Source organism: Harpegnathos saltator, unplaced genomic scaffold, assembly GCF_003227715.2.
Source record: "Harpegnathos saltator strain DR-91 unplaced genomic scaffold, Hsal_v8.6 scaffold147, whole genome shotgun sequence".
In the NCBI taxonomy this organism is placed as follows: domain Eukaryota; kingdom Metazoa; phylum Arthropoda; class Insecta; order Hymenoptera; family Formicidae; genus Harpegnathos; species Harpegnathos saltator.
Genome location: NW_020229925.1, coordinates 91,329 through 113,209, shown reverse-complemented (window position 1 = coordinate 113,209; position 21,881 = coordinate 91,329). Strand labels below are relative to the sequence as shown.

The following is a 21,881-nucleotide window of genomic DNA, read 5'->3' as shown; positions in this document are numbered from 1 at the left end:
AATGCAACATGACATATGATAAGTTCCGACATTGGTGCGGGGTTACCGTCGCCGGTTGGTGTTTGTCGGATGACGAAGAGATGTACAGATAGTCTTTCTCACTCGCGCCTACACAAGCCGTCTTTACACAAGCTTGGAAAGTTACGTCTTTACAAACACGCTCGTTCTGGCCTTCGGATCGCGCTATCGTGTCCTTGGCGAGTGCGTTAGCGACGTTCCGCGAAACTTTCGGTTCACCTCGGTCCAGCGAGAAGAGCGAGTCTCGAAGCCTCTCAAGTATCACACATCATTTCCTTTATTTTCCACAATGATCCTCGGTTTGCGCGGTTTGCGGTCTACATGCCTTCTTCGCGTCCGCCCTTTCCGCGACCTTTACTACTTACTCGGGCCGGCGTGTTGTCCGACCCATCGGCCAAGGTGTCTAAGTGTCATCGCTGCTGAAGGTGCTGACGGACGGCTCGAGAACGGCGGAATGGTCTCTATGTAGCTCGGAGAAGCGCGTGCTAACGATGCTCAAGCTTAACGCAAGGAACCTCGACTACATCTGTCGTATTCGATTTACAGAATCTGTCAAGTGTCTAAAGAGTCGCGAGCGTCCAACGAGCTGAAGATAACGGAGTAGTTTATGCGGTTATAACGTAATCTCAGGCGCGTTCTCCTGCGGATTCTCGCGACGTGCGGTGCGTTCGCTGTTGAGATCTCGCCGGATCGCGCGTCTCGGAACACCCCGATCGGCCCGATCGCGAGCGCGCGCCGGCGAGAGCTGGGTCCTACGGGAACGGGCTGATGATGTCGATGGAAACCTTCGGAGTACCTATGACGTAACGTATAAATTACAGAGCGTGCCGCACAATGCGCAAGGCACAGAAACGCCGTTCTCACGCGTGATCGGCGGCACATCGGACGCGAATACTATAAGATACGTGAGCGTCGTCGTCTGTATTATGCGACGACGACGACGACGACGACGACGACGACGACGACGACGACGACGACGACGAGGATGACCCTCCTTTCTCGCGAGCTCCTCACTTCTTGCGGCCGCACGGCGGCAGGTACGGCTTGCCGCCGTACCTCTCCCACTCGCGATTGAATTCGTACTCCAAGATCTCGGCGCCGCGTTTCCTCGTCAACCCGGTCTCGTCCAAGCTCAGCTCGCACATCTGCATGTCATCGACACCTGGAGGGTGGTGAGCAAAAAAAGAACATGATCAGTCAACGTTGAAGCTCGACGACGATTTTGCACTCCGACGGCGGCTGGCGGCGGCTCTGAAGTCTTCGTCCCAACCAACTGAAAACTTTATCGAAAATCTTTCTATTTCAACGCAAGACTATCCAAACGTCTCCGTTTCGTCGTTCGTTTCAAGCGGAGAAGGGGAAGAAAACATTCGCAGCGTGTGCGAGAGTCTTCATGTTTCGAAATCGGGACGAGACTAATAGGCCAGCCAGTTTTCGAATTAACTTCGAGCACCATCTGCGCGACTCACCTGCTACAAGAAGTATCGGCGGTTTATCGGGGTGAAGCTCCATCTGTCGCGCTACGTATTGACCGTCAAAGTGCGCGTACCACCAGCCCCTCTTGCCGCCGCCGTGCGTGTTGTCCTGCTGCCCCGCCGCGGAGGAACGGACGAACGGGATCCTGAAGTATCTCTGCGACGACTCGACGATCTGCTGCTTCAGCGGCGTCCTCGGCGTCTTCGCGGCTGCGAAGTACAGTATCGAGATAGGTGATCGATAACGCTACGATAGTAGGCCAGAGCTGGGAAGTGACTGACTTGATGAGGTCGCACTCTCCCGATCCTGGCCGCTCAACTGATCATTGATCGTGGTAATTAGGGGACTGCTTACCCTCTTCCATGATGGACTTTGGCGCTCTCTCGTTCTCGTCCATGGTGGTTCTCCTGCGATTCCTCGCCTTCCAGGCGTGGTAGACCTTCAGTCTACGATGGAACTCGTGGCGGCAAGCCTGTTGGCCGAGACGAGACTTTGCAGTTAGCAAGCAGAGGAAGTCACGGTGGGCACTCTTCGGCAAGAGTTTTCGTCGCGGCATACGCACCTCCAACAGCTCTATGTCGCAGGACGTGTTGATCGCATCGCGCAGCTCCGAGTACTTCCACTTGGACAGATCGTACTTCTTGTTGCTCATGGCCGCTTGATGGTTGCGCACCTGCTCCGATCTGCGTCGCGAACAGAACGGTGCACGGCCGCGGAAGAACAAAACAAAAAAACAAGGAAACTTCATTTAATCGCGGCTTTAACTACAAGGCCGAGATTAGATTCGATTACTCTCGATTAGATAAGATTAATCCACCTAAGCACCAACAACACATGCAGCTCTTCCACCACGCCGTGCTGCTCAACGAGCGAGAAAGCGAGGGATTAACGGACGTCGTGGAATTAGCGGATCATGCGGATTAGTCGTCGAGCTGATGGTGCGAGAGATCCGCACGAGAGAGAACCTGAATATATCTCTCCTCAGCCCGTTAGTCTCTTAGGTTAGGACTCTCTTCAACGCGTCGGCCGAGACGCATCGGCAGCCGCGGTATTCGCCGCCTGTGGGCGGCCGCCTCGAATGACAAGCGACGAGCTCTCCTCGAGCGGAGACAGCTCGTCGGCGTCGTCCGCTCGAGCGAGACGACTTGCCGATGCGTCGGTCGGTGAGCGATAATGTGGAGCAGCACAAGTGTTAATTCACCGGAGAAAGGCGCGAGTCTCTACAGGTGGCTATTAGTCATTCGGTCTATTAGTCTGCTGTTAGTGGAGTGTCAGGCGTATCAGTCGATTAGAAGTCGACTCGAGTGCGAGAAACGCGAGGTATTATATATACGATACCTCAACAGCCTGTTGTTGTTCGTAGGTACCCGCACGTCCGAGCCGCTGCGTGATTTTAACAAAACAGAATCTTATTTCCAGTCGGGTTCGAAGTGGCATTCGTGTTCATCGACGGTCGGAGGTCGATCGAATTACGTGAGCGAACATTGAATTGTGAGAATCGAAGCGATCACGAATCACCATCTGAAGCCGATTTCTTTTCCCGGAGGAGTTATGAACGCACTTTCGTATTTCTTACCTTCGCACCGGCGGCGGCGAGTCCTCCACTTGTCCGTTCGATTCTTGAGCGAGTCTGACCGCCAACTCGTGGTCTCTTCTTTCCTGCTCGAGCAATTCCCGGTACCGAGTCTCCTCCATAGCCTCTTTCTCCAGTTGGGCCTTTGAAGGACAAATAGATCGACAAGAGTTCGACTGCGCGTACAAGCCGAGAGGGAAGAGTGAAGAGAAGAAAACGCGAGAAACTTGACAAACCTGAAGAGCAGCCGCGGTCTTCTGGTCTTCTTCCTCCTGCTTCCTCCTCTGCTCCTCTTCGATCTTCCTCCTGGCTTCCATCTCCAGCTTCTTCTTCCTATGCTCCTCGTCCTCCTTCTTCTTATGTTCCTCTTCCTCCTTGCGCTTGCCCTCCAGCTCAAGCTCCTGCTGAATCTTCCTCAGTCTCGCCTGCTCCTCGGCGACTTTCTCCTGCTTCACCATCTCTTGCAGATCGGCCATCTGCTTGTTCACCTGATTCACCAGGGACGTGTAAAGATCGTCAATCTCCGCCGGGGTGATCCTCGGGTTGCGCTTGATCTTCTCCATCGCCATCTCCAAGTCGTTCTCGAGCCTCTTCATGTCCCGCGACGACTTCTCCTGATTCTTCAACTGGTTCGCGACCTCCTCAATCCGTATCAGCTGCTTCTTCAGATTCTTGATCTTCATCATGCCGCGAATCCTTGGCCGGTGCCTCTTCTTCTCGAAGTACATCCTCACCGTCTTCTGCATGACGATCAGGTGCTCCCGGCGATAGATGATTTTATTCTTCAGCTTGATCACCGACAGTGCGCAGAACTGCATCTTGTTCCATCGTGATCTCAGCAGCCACTTCTTCACATCGGCAACCAGCTTGCGCAGATTCTCGGGGTCGGATTTCATGATTCTGTCGAATTCCGCGAATTTGCCCGGCTTGAAGAAGACCCTGGTGATGCCGAACTTGAAGTCTTTCTTGTTCAGCTTTAGGCTGTGGAGCAGCGCCTCGCAGAAGAATCGGGGATCCAGTCTGGCGAGTTCCGGCGGCAGGTAAGACTTGTACATGTTGTAGAGCTCGTGGAAAGGTACCCGGCTGGGGTAGCCGTGCTCCATCAGCTCCAGAACCGAAGTCATCCCCGAGCAACGCAGCTGGCTCATAATGCTGTTGCCGTCAAACTGATGAGCCACCATGTCATTGTTCGGCTTGATGCACCTTATGAAATTTGTTCCCTGAAAGAAGAGGAAGAAGAAGAAATCAAGCTAAGCGCTCAACGAGAAGCACATAAGATAAACAGGCGGAAGATTTGTAAAACATGAAAACAGCCCGCGCAGCGTCGGGAAAGGAGGAGCGTCCTCACATTACTCTTCAGCTTGTCCATTAGCTCGCCGAGCTGCGTCTTGAATTTACTGCCGACGCTGATGAAGTTCAGCTTGCCCTTTTGAGAGGAGTAATTGGCGAACTGCGTCCTGAGGAATTTATTGCTGCTCTCCTGAATAAGCCCCTCCAACGAGGCGTGCAGCGCGTCGTTGTTCTTCTCGATGAACTGGTTCTGCAGAATCGAGAAAACGAAGAGACTCAGCGGCGAGCGTCGCGGCAAATTTTCCCGAACGGTCGCCGGAGCGAGACGCCGTTTAACGCGAGGAGAGAAAAAAATTACGGCTTCGCTCAGACGCGTTTACGACGCTCCTTTACACGCTCGCGGCTTCCGTCGACAGGCAATTCGCTGCTTTACCGTTTGATAGCAGACACCGCCGGCGTAATGGCGAATCACGAAGCCCTCGTCGTCTCGTAATTCCCGATGAGCCTTCAGTCGCGACGTCCGCGGTAAAGTGATGCGGAAATGACCGTTCCAGGTTCGGTGAACCTCGCTGGTGAAATGCGCGAAACTGTGAGTCGGCAGTTTCGATTCCTCGTCCAGCAAGCTGAAGACACCCGTGTTTCTCGACTCGATTAAATCTGAAAGTTGGCATGATTTGCGTAATATTTACAATTTGCATCCCGCCGATTTGCTCGCCTATCACTCGCTACTTTGTGCGCGGTAATTCGATTAAGCGGAAAGAAGCGCTCCACGCGGGATTATTCGTTCGAATATTTTCTTCTCTTATTCGATAATTTATACTCGCGCGCGCGCGCGTGCGCAGAGTGAAGCGAAGAGTTTGTCAAACACTCCGATTCGCCTGGCGGTACCTATGCAGTCTTGGTTGTCGACGTAGGAGATCTTCGGCACGTCCAACGATTCTCGAGCGTAGAGGTCCTGCTCGTACTTCAGTATTCGCTCGTTGAAGAACTGCTGGAGCTTCTCGTTGCAGTAGTTTATGCAGAACTGCTCGAAACTGTTGACCTTGAAATATTCTACGAAAGCGGGGGGGGGGAGGGAGGTAAGTTCGCGTGCCGTTAGACCGAGGACGAATGACTTGGATCGGAACTCAGCCGCTCACCGAATCCTGCAATGTCCAGCACACCGATGTAGTAGCTCGACGCCTTGAAGGGTATGCTCTTGTTAATTCGTCCGACGATGTGATCGAACAGTTTGCTGTAAATGGCCTTGGCCAGCGCGTCCCTGGCGCTGCTAGCCTCGTAAACCTTCAGCGGCACCCTGAAGCGCGATCGCATGAGAAAATCGGTCAGTATAATCGGATAACCGAATGAAGCAAAGAAGAAGAGTAGACAAGAGGCAGAGGAAGGAAATAGGGACGCGTCAGACGAGAACGCTGGAGGAGGTTTCTCGCGAGGAGCGAGGAGATATCGACTGGATCTTCTCATCATTCTCGGTTGGAGACCGCTCGAGTGTTCGCTCGTGTTCACTCACATAATGACCGTCCCCTTGATGCCACCCCGGCTGGTCTGCATGACCTTCGAGACCAGAGCCTGGCACAACTCCTCCGGATCCACCCCCAGCAACCTGGCGGACGCCATGACCGCCTTTTCCGAGCTGGCGGTTATCCTGGAGCCGCCCTTGGTGTCCTCGGGGTTGTCCTCGAACGTGATGTTGCCGAGATGCAGCACCGACGCCACCATCGTGTAGAGGTCCATGCGCTCGGCGTCCGTCAGGCCGAGCCGGGTGAACGCCTTGGGTGCGTGAACGGGTAGCAGTGAATGGTCAGACCAAGTCACACTTGGAGGATGTCGCGCATTCCTCGCGGGAAACGTACCTGGTCGAAGGCGTTGAAGCCCTCGACGTCGTCTAAGATGGGGTCGTGCAGGCTGCCTGTGTTGTTCTGCTCGTGGCTCTTCTGCGCCTCGTTCAGCCGCTTCTCCGATCTCATGTTGCAGAAGTACTGGGTGCAGCCGTTCCTCAGGTAATGGAAGTCGTCCGGCTCAGTGATGCCCAACTTGGCGCGCAGGTCGGCCGGCGCGCCAGCGCACATCATGTAGAACACGTGGTAGTTCCGCTCGTCCGGACTCTGCAGGCAGATCCGGGACTTCTCCAAGAGGTAGTGCGAGATGTAGCCGCCGACCACTTGGCACTTGGAGTCGAAGTGCACTTCCATGAACTTGCCGAAGCGCGAGCTGTTGTTGTTGCGCTTCGTCTTGGCGTTGCCGAACGCCTCGAGCACCGGGTTCGCTGCGAAGGACGATCGTAAGAATCGTGTCTCTCCCCTTTCGCGGGAGACAGGAGTAGGAGGCAGGGGGAGAAAAAGAAGATATCCCCTTGACTTTCCTTCGACGGAGAGAATGCACGTCGACAGAACGATAAGCCGTCAATTATTTAATTTCATTAACTTTCCAACAGCTGGCTTCGCGGTTGTTCGCCGTCTGATCGTGTGATTTTTCCATCGCACGAGGAGAATATTCCCCTCCCTCTTGTTTCCTTCCACGCGAGTTCCTCCGGATTTTTACCGCGCGGAAACGGACTGTCGGTCGCCGCGTTGATCTCTCGCGTGGGGCTTTTAACGCTAGGATGTTTCTGTTACCACCTATTACTAGAACGAGTGAATTTTCACTCATAACCTTTTTCATCACCTCTTTTGATATTTATTTCGATACTTATAATTCTCACCCATCGTGAGATGTTTAAGGATATTTTTGTTATTCTTCTATTACTAGGAGGGTGATTTTTCACCCGCATAACTTTTTTTATTATATTTTTTTTTATATTTATGAACATTGGAAATCCTAGCCGGACAACTCTGCGTTGCTGTATATAGCGGCAACGGTTAAAAAATAACGATTAAATAATTTCTTTTCTATTACCTTTCTATATTTATGAATCCTAGTCGGACACCGCCGTGCAATGCGCTGCTAGTGGCAACGGTTAAAGAATATTGTCGAATGAATTTTCACCCATCCTGGTGTTTAAGGATGTTTCTATTACCTACTAGGACGGGTGAATTTTTTATTACTTTTTTTTTATATTGATGAATATTGTAAATTCTAGCCGGACACCGCTTGCAATGCGCTGCTATCTGGTGGCAATGATTAAAAAATATCGTCGGGTAAATTTTCACCCATCCCGTGGTGTTTAAGGATGTGTCTTTGCTACCTGTTGCTAGGACGGGTGAATTTTCACTCATTCAATTTTTCAATTCAATTCAATTTTTTTCATCCTAGCGCTTAACAAAACAAACTCTGATTAAAAAAATATCAGACGAGCTTCAGCTGCCAAGAGATAAGACGAGCGCAGACCGTACGCTCGCTCGCGCGAGATCATTTTCGACACGGAGTGCGCTCTCCTGTGCAACGGCTTGTTGGCTTACCGTCGAGGATCTTTTGCTCGATCGGCCCGGCCGTGGAGCCCCAGAGGTCGCAGAGATACCGCAGCAGATACTTGGTCGACTCGGTTTTCCCCGCTCCCGATTCGCCGGACACGATAATGCTCTGGGATTGTTTCAGCACTTTCATGTCTCTGAACGCTTTATCGCCTGCGAGAAAACGGAAGTAGCAGCTGCGCTAACGATGGGAAAGCACACGGAGGTAGAAGCGAAAACGCTCACGTACCGATGGCGAAGACGTGCGGCGGCGTTTCGCCCAGGGACTTGCCCTGATAAGCCTTGATGGTCTCCGGCGAGTACAGATCCTTCACCTCGCAGTACGGATTCACGGCTATCAGGATGTTGGCGACGTAGGTCTGCAATGAGACGATTTAGCACCCTTGTCTCTTGCTGACGGCTAAATACTCGCCGAGAGAAAGGCGGCCCCGGCGGTTAACGACGGAAATATCCGCGACGGAAGTATCCGAAGAGAAGAGTATATCGCGCAAGACTCGTGTCACCTTTCGTGCGCCGCCGCGCCTCCGAGATCCCGCGCCCGCAATTCCATTACTTCCCTTCTCCCGCGGATATTCCCGCCATTAACGGCTGAGGGGGGTTGTTAACCGCGCCTCCGCCTACTCACGTATATGCTGTCCTTGAAGTAACGAGCGCGCACATTGTTCAGCAGCGTGGCCTCGTTCAGGTACATCAGGGCGCCTGTGGCGGAATAATTTAGAAAATAAAAATGACAATCGTGCGCGGCGGTAGCGGAGGAGGAGGGAGGGGGGGGGGACAAGTGAAAGCGCTTTTGCAGAAGAGCGAAAGTCGCGCGAGAAGCGAGCGTAACCGCGCGATCGTAATCTCCGATAAACTGGACGAAACAACTTGGTCACGCTGCAATAACAATCGAGGTACTCGCGGCTTGCGAACGGCTGCGCGTGTTTCTTACGATCCGTCCGAAAAGGACTCTCGCTTCGCGGGAGGCTGTCGTCTCGACATTTCCGCCGGCTACCGAGTCGTCGATCGTCGGCGGCTGTAATGTTGAGAAAGCCAAAATGCCGCCGCTTCGTGCTCCTCGTTTCGTCATCTGAATCATCATCCGGCATTTGCCGACGACGACGCATTCGCAATAGCGCGATTCGCCCGAGAGAATCCGGCTGCGAATGGAAACCCGAGTGCTGCTCGCAGCTGAGGCAAGTTTCAAGTAACGATTACGACTACCGATCGCGGGTACTCGAGGAGCCTTCGACGAGAGATGAAATTTCCTCTCGAGCCTCGCGAGTCGAGCATGTCGCGCGATACCATGACCCGCTGAGCGTCTCGACGGGATTTCGCTTGTCCAAGTGGCTCCACTCACAGTTGTCCTCGACGTCTTTGGTGTATTCGCCGGCGGGATACACCTCGTCCAACGGACAGGTGCGCGGCGGGTACTTGGGGTCGAGCGGGACGATCAGAGCGTCCCCGTCCACCATGTCCGTGAATTTGGCGATGATGAAACCCTCCTGGGGGTCCCGGACCCACACTTGCTGGTTCTCCATCTTCGGCTCTACTCTGGAACACACGGTGATACACACGTCGGGGGGGGGGGTGGGGGACAATGCGCGACTGGCATCAGCGGCTGGGAGAAAGTATATACCCGGGATGTTCCGTACGATAAAGATTGCGCGTCTAACGAGGCGCAATTAAATTATTTATGAGGTACACCATTGTGCGGGGGGCTTCTTGCGGCCGGCTAATCTGCGCGCCAAGTCGCCGGCTCCTCGACGGGACCGTCGGGACATTGACGGTCTTCGAGTAATTAGCGAGACCGAGAACAAAGGACCTTCCGCAAACGGAGTCGCTGGCGAAACGATTCGCCGGTTCATTTCGAGCGAGCTGTAACGGAGAATCTCGAGGCTCGAGGCTTCAGCGCGACTCGCTATCGGCGCGTCGGGCGCGTGCGACGCAGAAGATCTCTCGACCGAGAGAGTCCACACTCTCTCGGGTTCCGCGGAGAGAAATGTTTGGTTAAACGAAGCAATTTCGACGATTCAGGACTTCCGGCTGAAAGCACCAGAATTCTGCTCGACCAGGAGTCTTGATCACTTAGACCGAATTCTGATTACTTCAACTTTATATCTCGCCAGAAAGCGAATTTTCCATTCGGACAAACATTTTTCTCTGCGTAGATTAGGTCTGTTTGGCACAATTATATAATAATTATGTAATTGTGTAGGAGAAAAATATTAAAAAATATATACGTATATATATATATATATATATATCTACATTAAATAGAAAATAAAAAATAAAATAAACGAATAAATGTAAGAGAAGAAAAAAATAGACGAGAGGAATTTTCCGAGCAAACTGCGGTAGAGGAAATGTTAAAAAAGAAAAAAAAATATATATATAATATCTGTGTCTACATTAAATGAAAAAATAAAAAATAGAATAAACGAATTGTGTGAGAGAAGATAAAAATAAACGCGAGAAATTTCCCGTGCGAATTGCAGCAGAGGACGTGTTTAATTACAGAGACAAGAGGAAGTCGCGTTCGGGAGAAGGAAAACTGAGACATTGGAAAGAGGAAAGCCGCGTCGAGAGGACAAAGGGGAGACAAACAATCGAATTGACGGAGGAGCGACGTTTGACACTCGCTGTTCCGAGTAGGATTTTTGCAACGACGGAAACGCGCGTCATGCCGGTGGGACAAATCGCTGATAATTCGCACTTGTATACGCGAGTGCCGTCGATGAGCGCGGCTTTTGCCGGCGCGGATTTTCTCTCTCTCTCTCTCTCTCTCTCTCTCTCTCTTTCCGGGAAGGAACTTCCGGCGAGTCGTTGTCGACGTCGCATTCGACGTCCGTCCGGTGGGCGCCCACCGTTGCGTACGCCCAATGGAAATCCAGCGCTCGCATTCGCGCCATTCCCGGTCCTATTCTATGCTGTGCATTATTGACGAAAGAAGCAACAAAAGTGTCGCCGCGGTCGATAAGGGCGAGAATGAGTCGCAATTCGCGAAGGTTAACGGTAGTCACCGAACGCGAATCTCGCGAGCGGTTACACGAGTTTGAATCAACGCCCGTGATAATCGCTGGAGCATAAAGAGCGAGTTGTCGGGCTGCATGCATATGTGTGTGAGTATATGTGTGTAATGTATGTGTGTAAGTCTGAGTTTGCTCGTTTTCGAAAAACTTCGGAATCGGCGCGATCTCAGTTGAAGAGGAGCAAGTACATTTTTTCTCTCTTTCGCTCCAACTCCTTATACACACACACACACTCTCTCTCTCTCTCTCTCTCTCCCTCTCTCTGATAGAGAAGTTCTCCAAAAACGAGCAGACTTAATCAGGATTGGGGAATGACTCGTTAGAGCTCGCGAGGGAAAGGATGCGGATAAACTTTCGGCAACCAGTAGCGTCTAATTGCTTCAAATGCGAAAATATTCAAACCACATTCCGCGCTGCGCTTGCTTGTTGTCAATCACAATTTGCTTTATAACAAATGAATATTTGTTCAAACTTTTAGTTTGAAACGTTTACACGAAAAGAATTAAACGCGAGTAGAATATTAGACTTACATGTTTCATGTTCTGGAAATATTTCGGAAATGTAATATTAACGATGCGATGTTCGACGTTATTTAAACTGTTTTGACATTGAATCTCTCTGTCGGCGAAAACCCACCTGAGAATATCCATTTGAAATCGTTTCACGGTTTATCGATCACGGAAAGAAAACAGTTCCGTTGGTGCATCCGAATTTTTCTGGAGAGAACAGGGAGCGAATGCACACACACGCACACACACACACACACACACACACACACACACATAGACGTGCACACGCAACTGGAAATACTGTCTGTGAAAACAGAAAGATTTCCGCAGCAAATTCCTAATCGACCGATTGCTCTCAACGCTGCAAGACACACCGAACGTCTCGCCTGATACTTATTCAGTTGCACGAGCAGCAAAAGCAAAGAAAACGAAAAGGAAATGGTCGAATTGATCAACACACCGTGTCGTAATTAGCGTAAATCGCCTCGTTTCAACAATAGCAATATCGCAGAAACGGATACGTTGAAAACAAAAAAAAGGACCGATACATCGCTTCGTTAACTCGAGCATCGGTCCCGATAACTCTTCTATCAAATTGACAGTCGATCCGTGCTCGATCGATTCTATCGATTCATCGGCGTTCCCTTGTCGGCCGTGTTCTAACGCCGTTACCGTGACAAGTTGCTTCCATTCAGCGGCGACTCGATAATAACGACGTTACTCCTCCTCATTAATAACGGTAACGGCCACGCAATCGCGTTTTTCGGATAACGGTAACGAGTCGTTGCTTTTCACAAGCCGCGCGACACGCACGTCTCAGAGTCGCCTCAAAGAGCGGCCTGTCGCGCGGGAAGCGACTTTCCCAACCTCGGCAGTCGAGTAAATCGCGTGACGTCAACTGTGAGTTGGAAAATCGTCGGCCGACGAGGCCCTCATCGCACGTTTCGGGCCCGATCAACCCGTCACTTGCTGTTAAGGACGAGAATGTCCGCGGAGAGAAAAGTACACGTCACCGTGATTCGTCGCTTTCTGTCACCTTTCGTGTGCCACTCTCCGACTCCGTGTCCGTAATTGTTCGTAATTCTATTATTGTCCCGTCCGCGGATATTTCCGTCATTCCGTCGACGGCTGAGGGATTATTAAAATTTGCGACACGAAGCCGCTCGTTCCGAATTTCGGCTTCCTCCGAGAGGCCGGCAATTTTGCATCGCGCGAGGACAGTATGGTATAATAAAAATCGAAAGAGACGGCTTATCAGTTATTGATAACTCGCTCGTAACTTGGCAGATAAGCCGAGCACACGTTTTAACGTTAATTTCAGCGCGCGGAATTAAACGGCTCGCCGGTAAACCGTCTCAGATCCGCGTCTTCCTGCCTCCTCCTCCGCTTTTTTCTTTTCTTCTGTTCCCCTCCTCCTTGGAATGCAGATTCTTATCGTCGCGAGAGCCGCGTATAATAAGCTTACAATAAGCCTAATAAGCGCAATAAGCCGCGCTAATAAGCTCGCAATAAACGTAATCTCCATTTCCGAAAAATGTGGATTTACGACGGTCCCCGCAGGTAAGCTCGCCGCGGACCGCGTTCTCGCCACCTTTGTCACGACGAGCGACGCCATCGAATTTAGACTCGCTTTTGGTTTATCGCTTATCACGGCGCGTTGTCGAGATAAGCGATAACGGAAAAAAGACCGACGCCGCGAAACGAAATTCATTAGAACGATCGCGGTGAAACGCGTCGCTGGAAGGTGCAGCCGCGTCGCGCTGCACGTGCTTGCTCTCTCTCTTTCTCTCTCTCTCTCTCTCTCTCTCTCTTGCGAGCCTTCATTTAAACAGCAAACTCGATACATCGTCCGGCTAAGTTTGGTCTCGTTCATTGTGCAACATCTCTGCCGCGTCAGCGTTGATTAAGGAGTTTAAGAAACGCGACGCGGACACACAGGATACACGACACCTTCTTCCCTTTCCTCTCTTCTCCTTCCCCCTCTCTCACTCTTCTCTTCCTCTCTCTCACGTCCTCCTCCGTCCTCTTCGTCCGGCAAAAGACGAATTTCAAGTACGTTACATTATTCGACTCGGGCGATCGTCAGCGCACGGCAGACGAAGCGTTGCGACAGTTTCAGCTCGGCGAAGAGGAGAATTTATTAATAATAATAATAATTTATTAACACTAATAAATAAGAGGATAATTTCCCTTCCGGGAATCGGCGAGCAAACAAAAAGCGGCCTCCTCTCGGGGCGACGGATGAACGGCGCGAAGCTCCGACTGACAAAAAGCCATCGCGACTTCGCCGAGGATACGCGCTTCCGCCGGATGGCGCCGCCGCGCGCTCGTCCTGCGGCCTCGCCGATTTTCGTATGCACGACGGCGGACGCGGCAATTGGCCCGATTGCGTAAAGCAATTTTTGCGATGATTTTCGAGCTCAGCGTGCGCGGCGGACACGCTCGGGGATCGCGCGCGAGCGGCCGGCGATAAAATCGCGGCGGAGCTACGAAATGACGCGGTCGTTCCTGACAAAACCACGCCGTCGCCGTCGCCGTCGCCGTCGCCGTCGCCGCACACACATTCCCCGACGTGACGGCTCGTCACGTGTGCCTCGGCGATTGACAGTCACTGCGCGATCAAAGGTCGTCACGGGCCGTTGCGTCGCGTTTTGCACGCGTCGCAGCCCAGCATGACAGAATTTCGAAAAATCCCTTCGCTCGTCGCCGCGCACGGCTGCGCGCTCGCACGCGAGCGCATCCTGAAGCCCCGGTCGGGCTGGCCGACCGACGTTGCAGAGACGGCGCTTCCTACCGCGCGAGGATTGATGCTTGGTCCGGGACGGGCGCAGGAAGCCTTCGGGCTCGCAGCCCGAAACTCTGCGTCTTGACTTTTCTCAGGATGTCAGCCGAAGGTGAGCCCGCGAGATTCCAACTGCCGAGGCAGCGTGGAGGATATTTCCCGCCGGGATGCTCGAATCTGGAGCAAACGGCTCGAAGCTCCTTCTGCTCCGAGGTCGAAAGTGCGACTTAATTGTCGGCTGAAAGCTAAAGCTTCCCCCACTGATCCTCGAGCTTCAAGCGAGACCGCCGGATTCCTGCTGCCGAGGCGGCGTGGAGAATGTTTTCTGCCGGAAATTGCAGGCTGAAGGCTTGCTGCGGTCGTCAGTGTGGACCAGACTTAAGAGGACTGGAGGGTCAGATTACTGAAAAATCGTGCTTGTTTTTGATAATATTTCGAACTGACGAACTGAATAAATGTGCAAGAATGAAAATTCTCGATACATTTATATAACATACGAAGAGTAGAAAAATTTTGTTTATTAACAAATACTCATATAAATATACGTCCACTTGAATTTCAAACGCGTTTTTCTCGAAATTTTATTTAACTTTTAGTTCAACTTTTCGCAATAATTTCTCCGAAACTAAGCTTCGTATCGATTTGAAATTTTAAAGCAATAATATTTGTTCATCTGGCTCTCAGATGAACCATGGACAATTACGTCAAAATATTTCATTTCGAGATTTAATTAATTTTTTTATTGTAAAAGAAGTGAAAAATTTGGATTTTTTCCTAATAATAGCTGCCATTTTGTTAATTTTGTTTGATTTGTTTTGTAGTGGTTCACCGGATAATGATAATAAGTCTCCTCAAGATTTCTAGCTAAAATTTGCTCTGATCGGACCATCGAGAGCCGAGATATTACTGCAAAAACGACAACTTGAAATAAAAAGAGAGTATATTTCAGCTATATATATCGTATATTTATATAAGTATTTGTCAATAAACAAAACTTTTCTGCTCTTCATATGTTGTATAAATATACCCAAGATTTTCATTCTTGCACATTTATTCAGTTCGTCACAAAATATTATCAAAAACAAGCACGATTTTTCAGCAATCTGACTCTCCAATCCCTCCTTAAGGCTCGCTAGAGCATCGACGCTGCGCGAGCGAGCGGCGTTAAAATGTAAATGCATTTCTTCGATTTTGCCCGCGGAAGTCAATCTGCCGTCATTCGCTCGTCATCGCCGTTCGCTGCGCCGCCGGCCGTAGCTGAATGTCGCTCGTTGAAGCGAATTTATAACGAGCGAAATGTGCGAATTTTGCGCTCGATGCGCGAGAAAATGTCGCCGACGCGTCGCGAGAAAATTGATACGTTTCACCTATCATTGTTCGGCGCGTGACAGCGAAATCATGTTCGAGTCGGCGATTCGAGCGAAAGAGAAAGAGGAAGAGAAGCAGAAAGAAACACAGGCAGGAAGAGAGAGAGAGAGAGAGAGAGAGAGAGAGAGGGGGGGGAGGAGAGAGGGACGAGCGCGCTCGGTCGATCTGGAAAGCGCGAGAAAGGCTCCGAATTGCCCTGTTCTTTCTGTCGTATTCTCTGCATCCCGTTAGAGATATCGTAACGGTAAAAGCCACCGGTAAATCCTTGCATCGATCCCCAGGACATCGCGCAAGAGAGAGAAGGAGAGAAAGAGAGAGGAGGGGGGCGGGAGAAGGCGCATGATGCGATGTATGGTGCGCGTCGCGCTAATCCGCGGATAAGATAAATCGCGTATACATATCGTATCCGTGCAAGTGACATCCTGTGTAGAGGGAGGAGAGAGGGGAAGAGGAGATGAGGGCGATTAAACCGCTTCATCGTTCGGTAATCGACGAGCGCGGCGGCACACCCGAATGAAGCGTGCAACATTGTTACGACGCGCGTTGCAGCGTCTCTAAGCATGCTAAGAGGCAATTTTCTGCATGCCGGTGTAGCAAGGTGGATCGCAGGCGGGCAGACAAGCAGAGAGAGAGAGAGAGAGAGAGAGAGAAGGGGGGAGGGAGAGAGGGAATCGTTCGGATCGGTTCGTTCACCTTCCTCTCTTATATAGTAGAAGAAACCGTAACGTCCAGATGTGCGTCGCTGTCTTCCTCGCTGGCTCTTCCTACACCGCGCGCGCGCCTTATCCTTTCTTCCTTTCGCGCGATCCTCGTGGCGCGGGGCGCGGGGCGCGGCGCGAGGAGCCATCATCGATCACCCGGTCGGCGCGCGGTCCGAAATCGCCCTCGAGGACACGCAGCGCGCGGCGGCCGTCGGGTTCCGCGTGCTCTCAGGTGTGACCTTAGCGGCGCGTATAGCCGCGAGGTCGAAGCTTTTCATCGGGACGCACCTACCTTCAGGCCGAGGACGCGCGCGTAAAACGGTCGGTCCGTCCGGTAATTCGAAAGGTCGAGAGGGAGGCGCGCGCGAGAGAGGAAGCAGGAAACGGCAGATGGGACCGGCATACAGAAACAGGGAGACACGCGTGAGCGCTCGCACGAAAATTTCGCTACGGGGTCGCAACGAGAGAGCCAGCCCCTGTCCAGGATTTCAGGCGCGTCGCCTCGCCGGGAATCGCTCGGGGAACACCGGCGATCGCTCACGCGGATGTTAAGCTGGACGCAGTCCAGGTGACCGGAGAAGTTTCACCACGGAGAAATGCGCGGAAACCGAGCGGCCATTTGGCGAGAAAAGGACTCTTCTCCAGGCGAACGCGTCTTCGAACGCGACGTCCTAAAGGACGTCCTTTGTCGACGCGGCAATTTTCATCTTCTGCGAAACTACGGTGAGAATGAGTCGCTTGGTAGTAATTTTTAATTAATTAATTAATTAATTAATTGTCGGTGACACGCGCCCTCGGTAGATGATCGAATGCCTCTGATTGGAGGAGCAATTACCGAATAATTTCGTAGGAGAGTAATAAAAAATCTATCCACTTCTCTGTCTAATATTGCAAAGTTAACAGCTATTACGACCGAGTTTGTTAAACAGAAACAACAGGACGTGGCTGTGACGTCAAGCGTGACCAGCTGATCAATTATGGAACGTATCTAAGTTTAAGGCCTACCAACCTTATAACTGAAACAAAAGTTTGCAAAACGGATTTCGAAACAGGGCCATTTCGAAACATTGAGGTGAACTCTGACATGCTGGCGAAACGTCGCGGACAGAAAACGGTGGAAGCCGAAGCGAAAAATTCTTCCACCTCGCGAGAGACGATCTCAAACCAAATTCATGACCTCAAAGCATATTGAGGGGCCCCTCTTTATGAAGGGAAGCAACATTGATGAGAATCGAGAAGAGTCGACTCGCACGAAAATCCAGCAGGAAAGGATTTTTCAATGCAGCCTTTGAAATGCGAGAAAGATTGATTTTCCGAAAACCGACTCGCCAATTCGTAGTCGATTCGCGCGAGTTCAGATTCCTTACTTCGACCACGACGCTATCTCTCATCGTTGCACGCCGTTTAACATTAATTGGAACAACCTTCGCACCATCACCGCCATCAAGAACACTCGGTGATTAGATCGAGTGCAGTGGGTCGTGCTTTCGGACCCCCCCGCGAGCTCCCATTGCCTCCCGAGTTCCGTTCGGCGTTTTGCGCTGATTAGTGCAGCGATGTCTCTCACGAGCGGACCATTTCGAAATCTGACTCGAAACGTCGTCGTCGATTCGCGAGAAGAGGGCAAACAAACATCAGCGAAACGTCAGCGAGGCCAGTTTCAGCTCGCCTCAGCGACCTTGCACGGCAACTACAAACAATCGCGGCCGTCGTCGCTTGGCATTTGCTGTTGTTTCGAAAGTGCGAAATACACTGTGAAATACCGCCGGAGAGATTTGGAACAGGGCTTTAGTTGTCGAACTCGATGTGAGCACGTCGCATAAATCAGCCGAGACTCATCGATCGCTCGGAAAAGCTGTCGTCGATTTTACGAAACGCGCTATGCCGCGATACCGCTGGGAATACATTTTGTTAATTACTTTGGCAACATCTGAGCTTGTCTAATTAATTTCATTCAATTGTACGTTACCTCAAATTTGCAGAAATCTACACTTGTTTAACTCTCCGTTAATCGCAAATATTCTTCGTCAACTTTCCCACATGCCTTCCTCCGCCTTCTCGAAACGATTTTTCTTTCGTCAGCATTATCAGCCGATAAATCAGACACCAAGGTACACGAGAAAACAACAATCAACGAAGGGTGCTCTCCCCTTGTATAAAATAAATATAAAAATAATTTTACTACATTACTGTCCAATTTTGTTACTCTTTCCACACCGTTACTTTCTTCGTACCGTCCTCCGATTTTTCTCTCTCCCGCCGGTCTGTCCGCGAGAACGATATTCTTTCGATATTTCTACGCCAAGAGGATATTTTCTACGCCAGAAGGATAAATGAAGATTATTATCGTTATATCATGTATGCATTATAATAATTCCCTCTCTTTGTCTCCCGACGAATTTTTTTCCGACAACATACGTATGCAGGCTCGGGCGGTGGGACGATTTGCCCTCGAAAGTGCGCCGGCTATTAATAATAATGAGATCGGCGCGATCGGAAGCAGCCACGATTCACGTTTAAGCGCACACGATCGGGACCGCATGAGTCACGGGCATCCTCCTCGTCCCTCCCGACTCGACACGTATATAGCGAGCGAGCGATCCTTTTTATTCCGCGCTTGCGTAACGACGCGCGGTTCAACGTCACGCGCGCAATATATCGTCGCAAAGAGCGGCTAAATGACAGCGAGACTTTTCGACGCGCGCGAGTGTAAGTGCAGGGTAATCGCAATTCTGCTCGGCTCACTTTCGCCGCGTTACTTTCGCCGAAAGACAAACGCTCGCCGTCGCCGCCTCCGACTTCGATCAGCTTCGTCCGGACTCGCCGACGATTCATGTCTCTCATCTTTCGGTCGCGCGAAAGCTCGACGGTCGATGAAGAGCGCGAAGCTCGACAGCTTGAGAAACTTTGACCTCGTCACGCGGCCGAAAGGGCAATCCTCTCCGGGATTCGCGAGCTGCGATTGCGAAATAGCCGGCTCCGGAGGAATTCCGGAGATTCACGGGATCGCTTCAAGTGTCCCCGATTAAGGACGGCTCGTAATTAATGAGACGCGTCGCATGAATGACTAAAGCCGGACTTCGCGGAAACGATCCGCACGCATGTGTACGTATGCGTGTGTGTGTGCGTATGCGTGTGTGTGTGTGCAGAGCGAGTCACAATCTGCCGCGAGACATCGATAAGCGGAATTCCAGATAAAGCGGCTCGACGGAGCGGATTTTGCGCTGATCGATCGGCCGCCAGGCGAGGCTCTTCCACGGCGAGTGCGAGATAGAGGAGATCGGCCAAGACTCACCCCGTTCATTCCCGCGGCGTCTCGCGAGCGATATCAAGCGCGATATCGGTATCGCGAAATCGCTCCTCCGCTCGCGAGGACCCGCCGACGCGATTGTTTTCGTTCAGCCGTCCGCCCTCGCGGACGCCGAGGAGGCGGCGAGAGAGACGCGCGGGAGACGCGCGCACGTCGTCGCGACCGGCGCGGTAATTACCGGCGGCTTTGCAAAAGAGTGCTCGGCGTTTCGCAAGGGACGGTGCTTCGCGCGGCTTGCAAGTGCGTGTCGTATCGCCGTGCATTATGCGTGGAGAACGCAGGTAATTTTCCTCCTTCGTTTTCTCTTTTCTTCTCTCTCTCCCTCCCTCCCCCCCCTCTCTCTCTCTCTCTCTCTCTCTCTCTCTCGCTCGCTCGCTCGCTCTCTCTCTCTTTTTCGTCGGCTTTAGCTCGCCTCTGCGCCCGCCCGCGTTCGTTCGCCGGCAACCGATAGTTTTCACGACGGCGCGGCGCGGCGCGGCGCGGAGAGGTGCGCTTACGCGAGTTCACACACTAATTCACACGCGCCACCGACGTTTGCACGGGCGCACCTGCTGCGCCTCGTTCCACTCTCCTAATCACGGACTAGATAAACTGGCGGCGAACAAAAATTCCTATCGCGCGGTGGCGCGCTTTGCATTTCTGCAGTGACTCGCGCAGCGCCCGAGCCGCGAGCGTAAAAGGTACGGCGCGTTGTATTACGTAAAAGTTAACCACGCTCGCGAGAGACGCACGCGTTCTCAAGGGGCACACGCGGGGCTTTGCAATGTCGACTTGGCGATTTTCAGACGCGACGCGACGCGACCGTCGTCTCCTTATCGCGCGGACTAGACGGACGTTCTGATAAGCGGCGCGATTTTTCGAGCACCCTTAGGTGCGCGAAATTCGACCGACTAATCTCGTCGACTAATGAAAAAAAAGGTTGACGCTGCTAAAACTACAGTTCTTTCGGGGAGCCCCAACCGCGTCTGCTTGTCGTTTGAATTGATTTAATTTTTACTTTATTAATATCTTTTAATTTTTTAATTTAGTTTCAATTTAACTTTTTTTATTTAATTTTAATTTAATTTCTTTTTAATTTAATTTACTAATTTTAATTTATCGATGACTCTAAGAGTACTGAAATTTATTAATAATTATTATTTTTGAACAAATATAAATCTAATAAAAGATACTTAATATGAAAACGCTTCCCCCGGCTTCTTTCATCGTGCAATTATAATTGCATATAGTTTTTTTCTCAGGGTCGGCAAGCCCAATTTCTTGCAAATTTCACTCGGGATTCTCAATCGGTCGATTCTACGAGGGAATCTCCTCTGAAGCCCGACGATCGTTCGATAACTCGCAAAAATATTCCATCATTTATTTACAAGATCGCATCCCGATTCGAGGCGGAAGCGACTGCGCGTCTCGATTGCACGCATCTTCTCCTTCGTCGCGCTCGTAAAGTCTATTCGGCCGATTCAAACGTCGACGGTGACGTGACACGCCGCATTATTTACTTTCAAATATCCGATTATCTGCAAGGCGCTCCGACCCACCAACGGGGGACGTCCCGTCGACTCTGACGTCTTTTCTTTCTCCTTCTCGCTCGCAAAGTTTCCCCGGCTGCCGACTCGTTCAATCGAGTTACGCTCAATTATTTACTTTCAATTATTCAATTCTCCGTCTACGTGATTGCTCCGATTCATCGCGGGACTCACCGCGTCGACCTCTCGTCCGTCCTGCTCTCTCCTTCTCGCTCGCGACGTTTACGCGCTCGATCAGAACGTCGGCGGCGAGGAGCGACGGTGACGTTACACACGGCACACGACGTGTGTTATCAGAGTTATCGCTCCTGGCGAAACGCTCATTCGCTCGCGAATTGACGGGAAAGTGCGTCACCTGGAAAGCCGCCGAAGGGCCGCCTCGCGCGCACCGATCGGCTCCCCCGCCTATCGATCGGGACGGACAGGTGAGACGATTTAAAAGGGCAGCCTTACTTACCACCGTCTGTCGGCGAGCGAAGCCAGGCAGCAACCGAAACACGCGCGGCACAAAATCCGACATGCAACTGCCGCGGCCGCGGGACCGCTGCGGAGCGAGAGCGGCCTCGGCGAGCGGGCTCGGCGATCCACGGCCGTTTCCGCCGATGCCACGCGGCAAACACGGTGATCTGACGAGCGCACGTAGATCGTGCGCGCTGCCGTCGCCAACGGCCGCCCCGTGCCTGGAAACCGCGGCGAGCGCGCCTCGAGTCTGCAAACAGACGCGTTCAGTGGGACCGAACGATTTCCCAGCCAGCTTCTTCCGTCAGACTCACACGTCTACCTACCGCGACCTTCGAAGAAGCCTCGTCACGAACAGAGAGCTTTTCACGGAGAAACGCGCGAAAATGAAGCGTCCGACTTGACGGCAGAGACTTTTCAGTCAGCCTCATCACCTTCGACGAATTCA

At 51.7% G+C, this 21,881-nt stretch overlaps 2 protein-coding genes across 3 annotated transcripts in view; one reads left to right on the top strand and one right to left on the bottom strand.

Annotated features, from left to right (window-relative positions):
• Positions 1-277: 277 nt before the first annotated feature.
• jar (Myosin heavy chain 95F jaguar) lies at positions 278-21,590 on the bottom strand. 2 transcript variants are annotated; one of them, XM_011153937.3, is made up of 18 exons: positions 21,432-21,590; positions 9,107-9,300; positions 8,393-8,466; positions 7,997-8,126; positions 7,756-7,920; positions 6,211-6,623; positions 5,868-6,127; positions 5,497-5,654; positions 5,246-5,410; positions 4,791-5,014; positions 4,416-4,607; positions 3,304-4,287; positions 3,071-3,210; positions 2,833-2,877; positions 2,057-2,177; positions 1,849-1,966; positions 1,488-1,703; positions 278-1,180 (listed from the first exon to the last, which is right to left on the bottom strand). In XM_011153937.3, the coding sequence occupies exons 2-18, from the start codon at positions 9,285-9,287 to the stop codon at positions 1,029-1,031; spliced, it is 3,738 nt and encodes a 1,245-aa protein (XP_011152239.2). In that variant the 5' UTR covers positions 9,288-9,300; positions 21,432-21,590; the 3' UTR covers positions 278-1,028. The 2 variants fall into 2 exon arrangements, with proteins under 2 accessions (XP_011152239.2, XP_011152240.2); XM_011153938.3 differs by lacking the exon at positions 2,833-2,877.
• Positions 19,519-21,881, top strand: part of LOC105190918 (zinc transporter ZIP1) — a 37,295-nt gene continuing 34,932 nt past the window's right edge. The window contains exon 1 of the mRNA XM_025296542.1: positions 19,519-19,729. Coding sequence (XP_025152327.1) covers positions 19,713-19,729 — 17 coding nt within the window. The 5' untranslated portion in view covers positions 19,519-19,712. The remainder of the gene's footprint in view (positions 19,730-21,881) is intronic.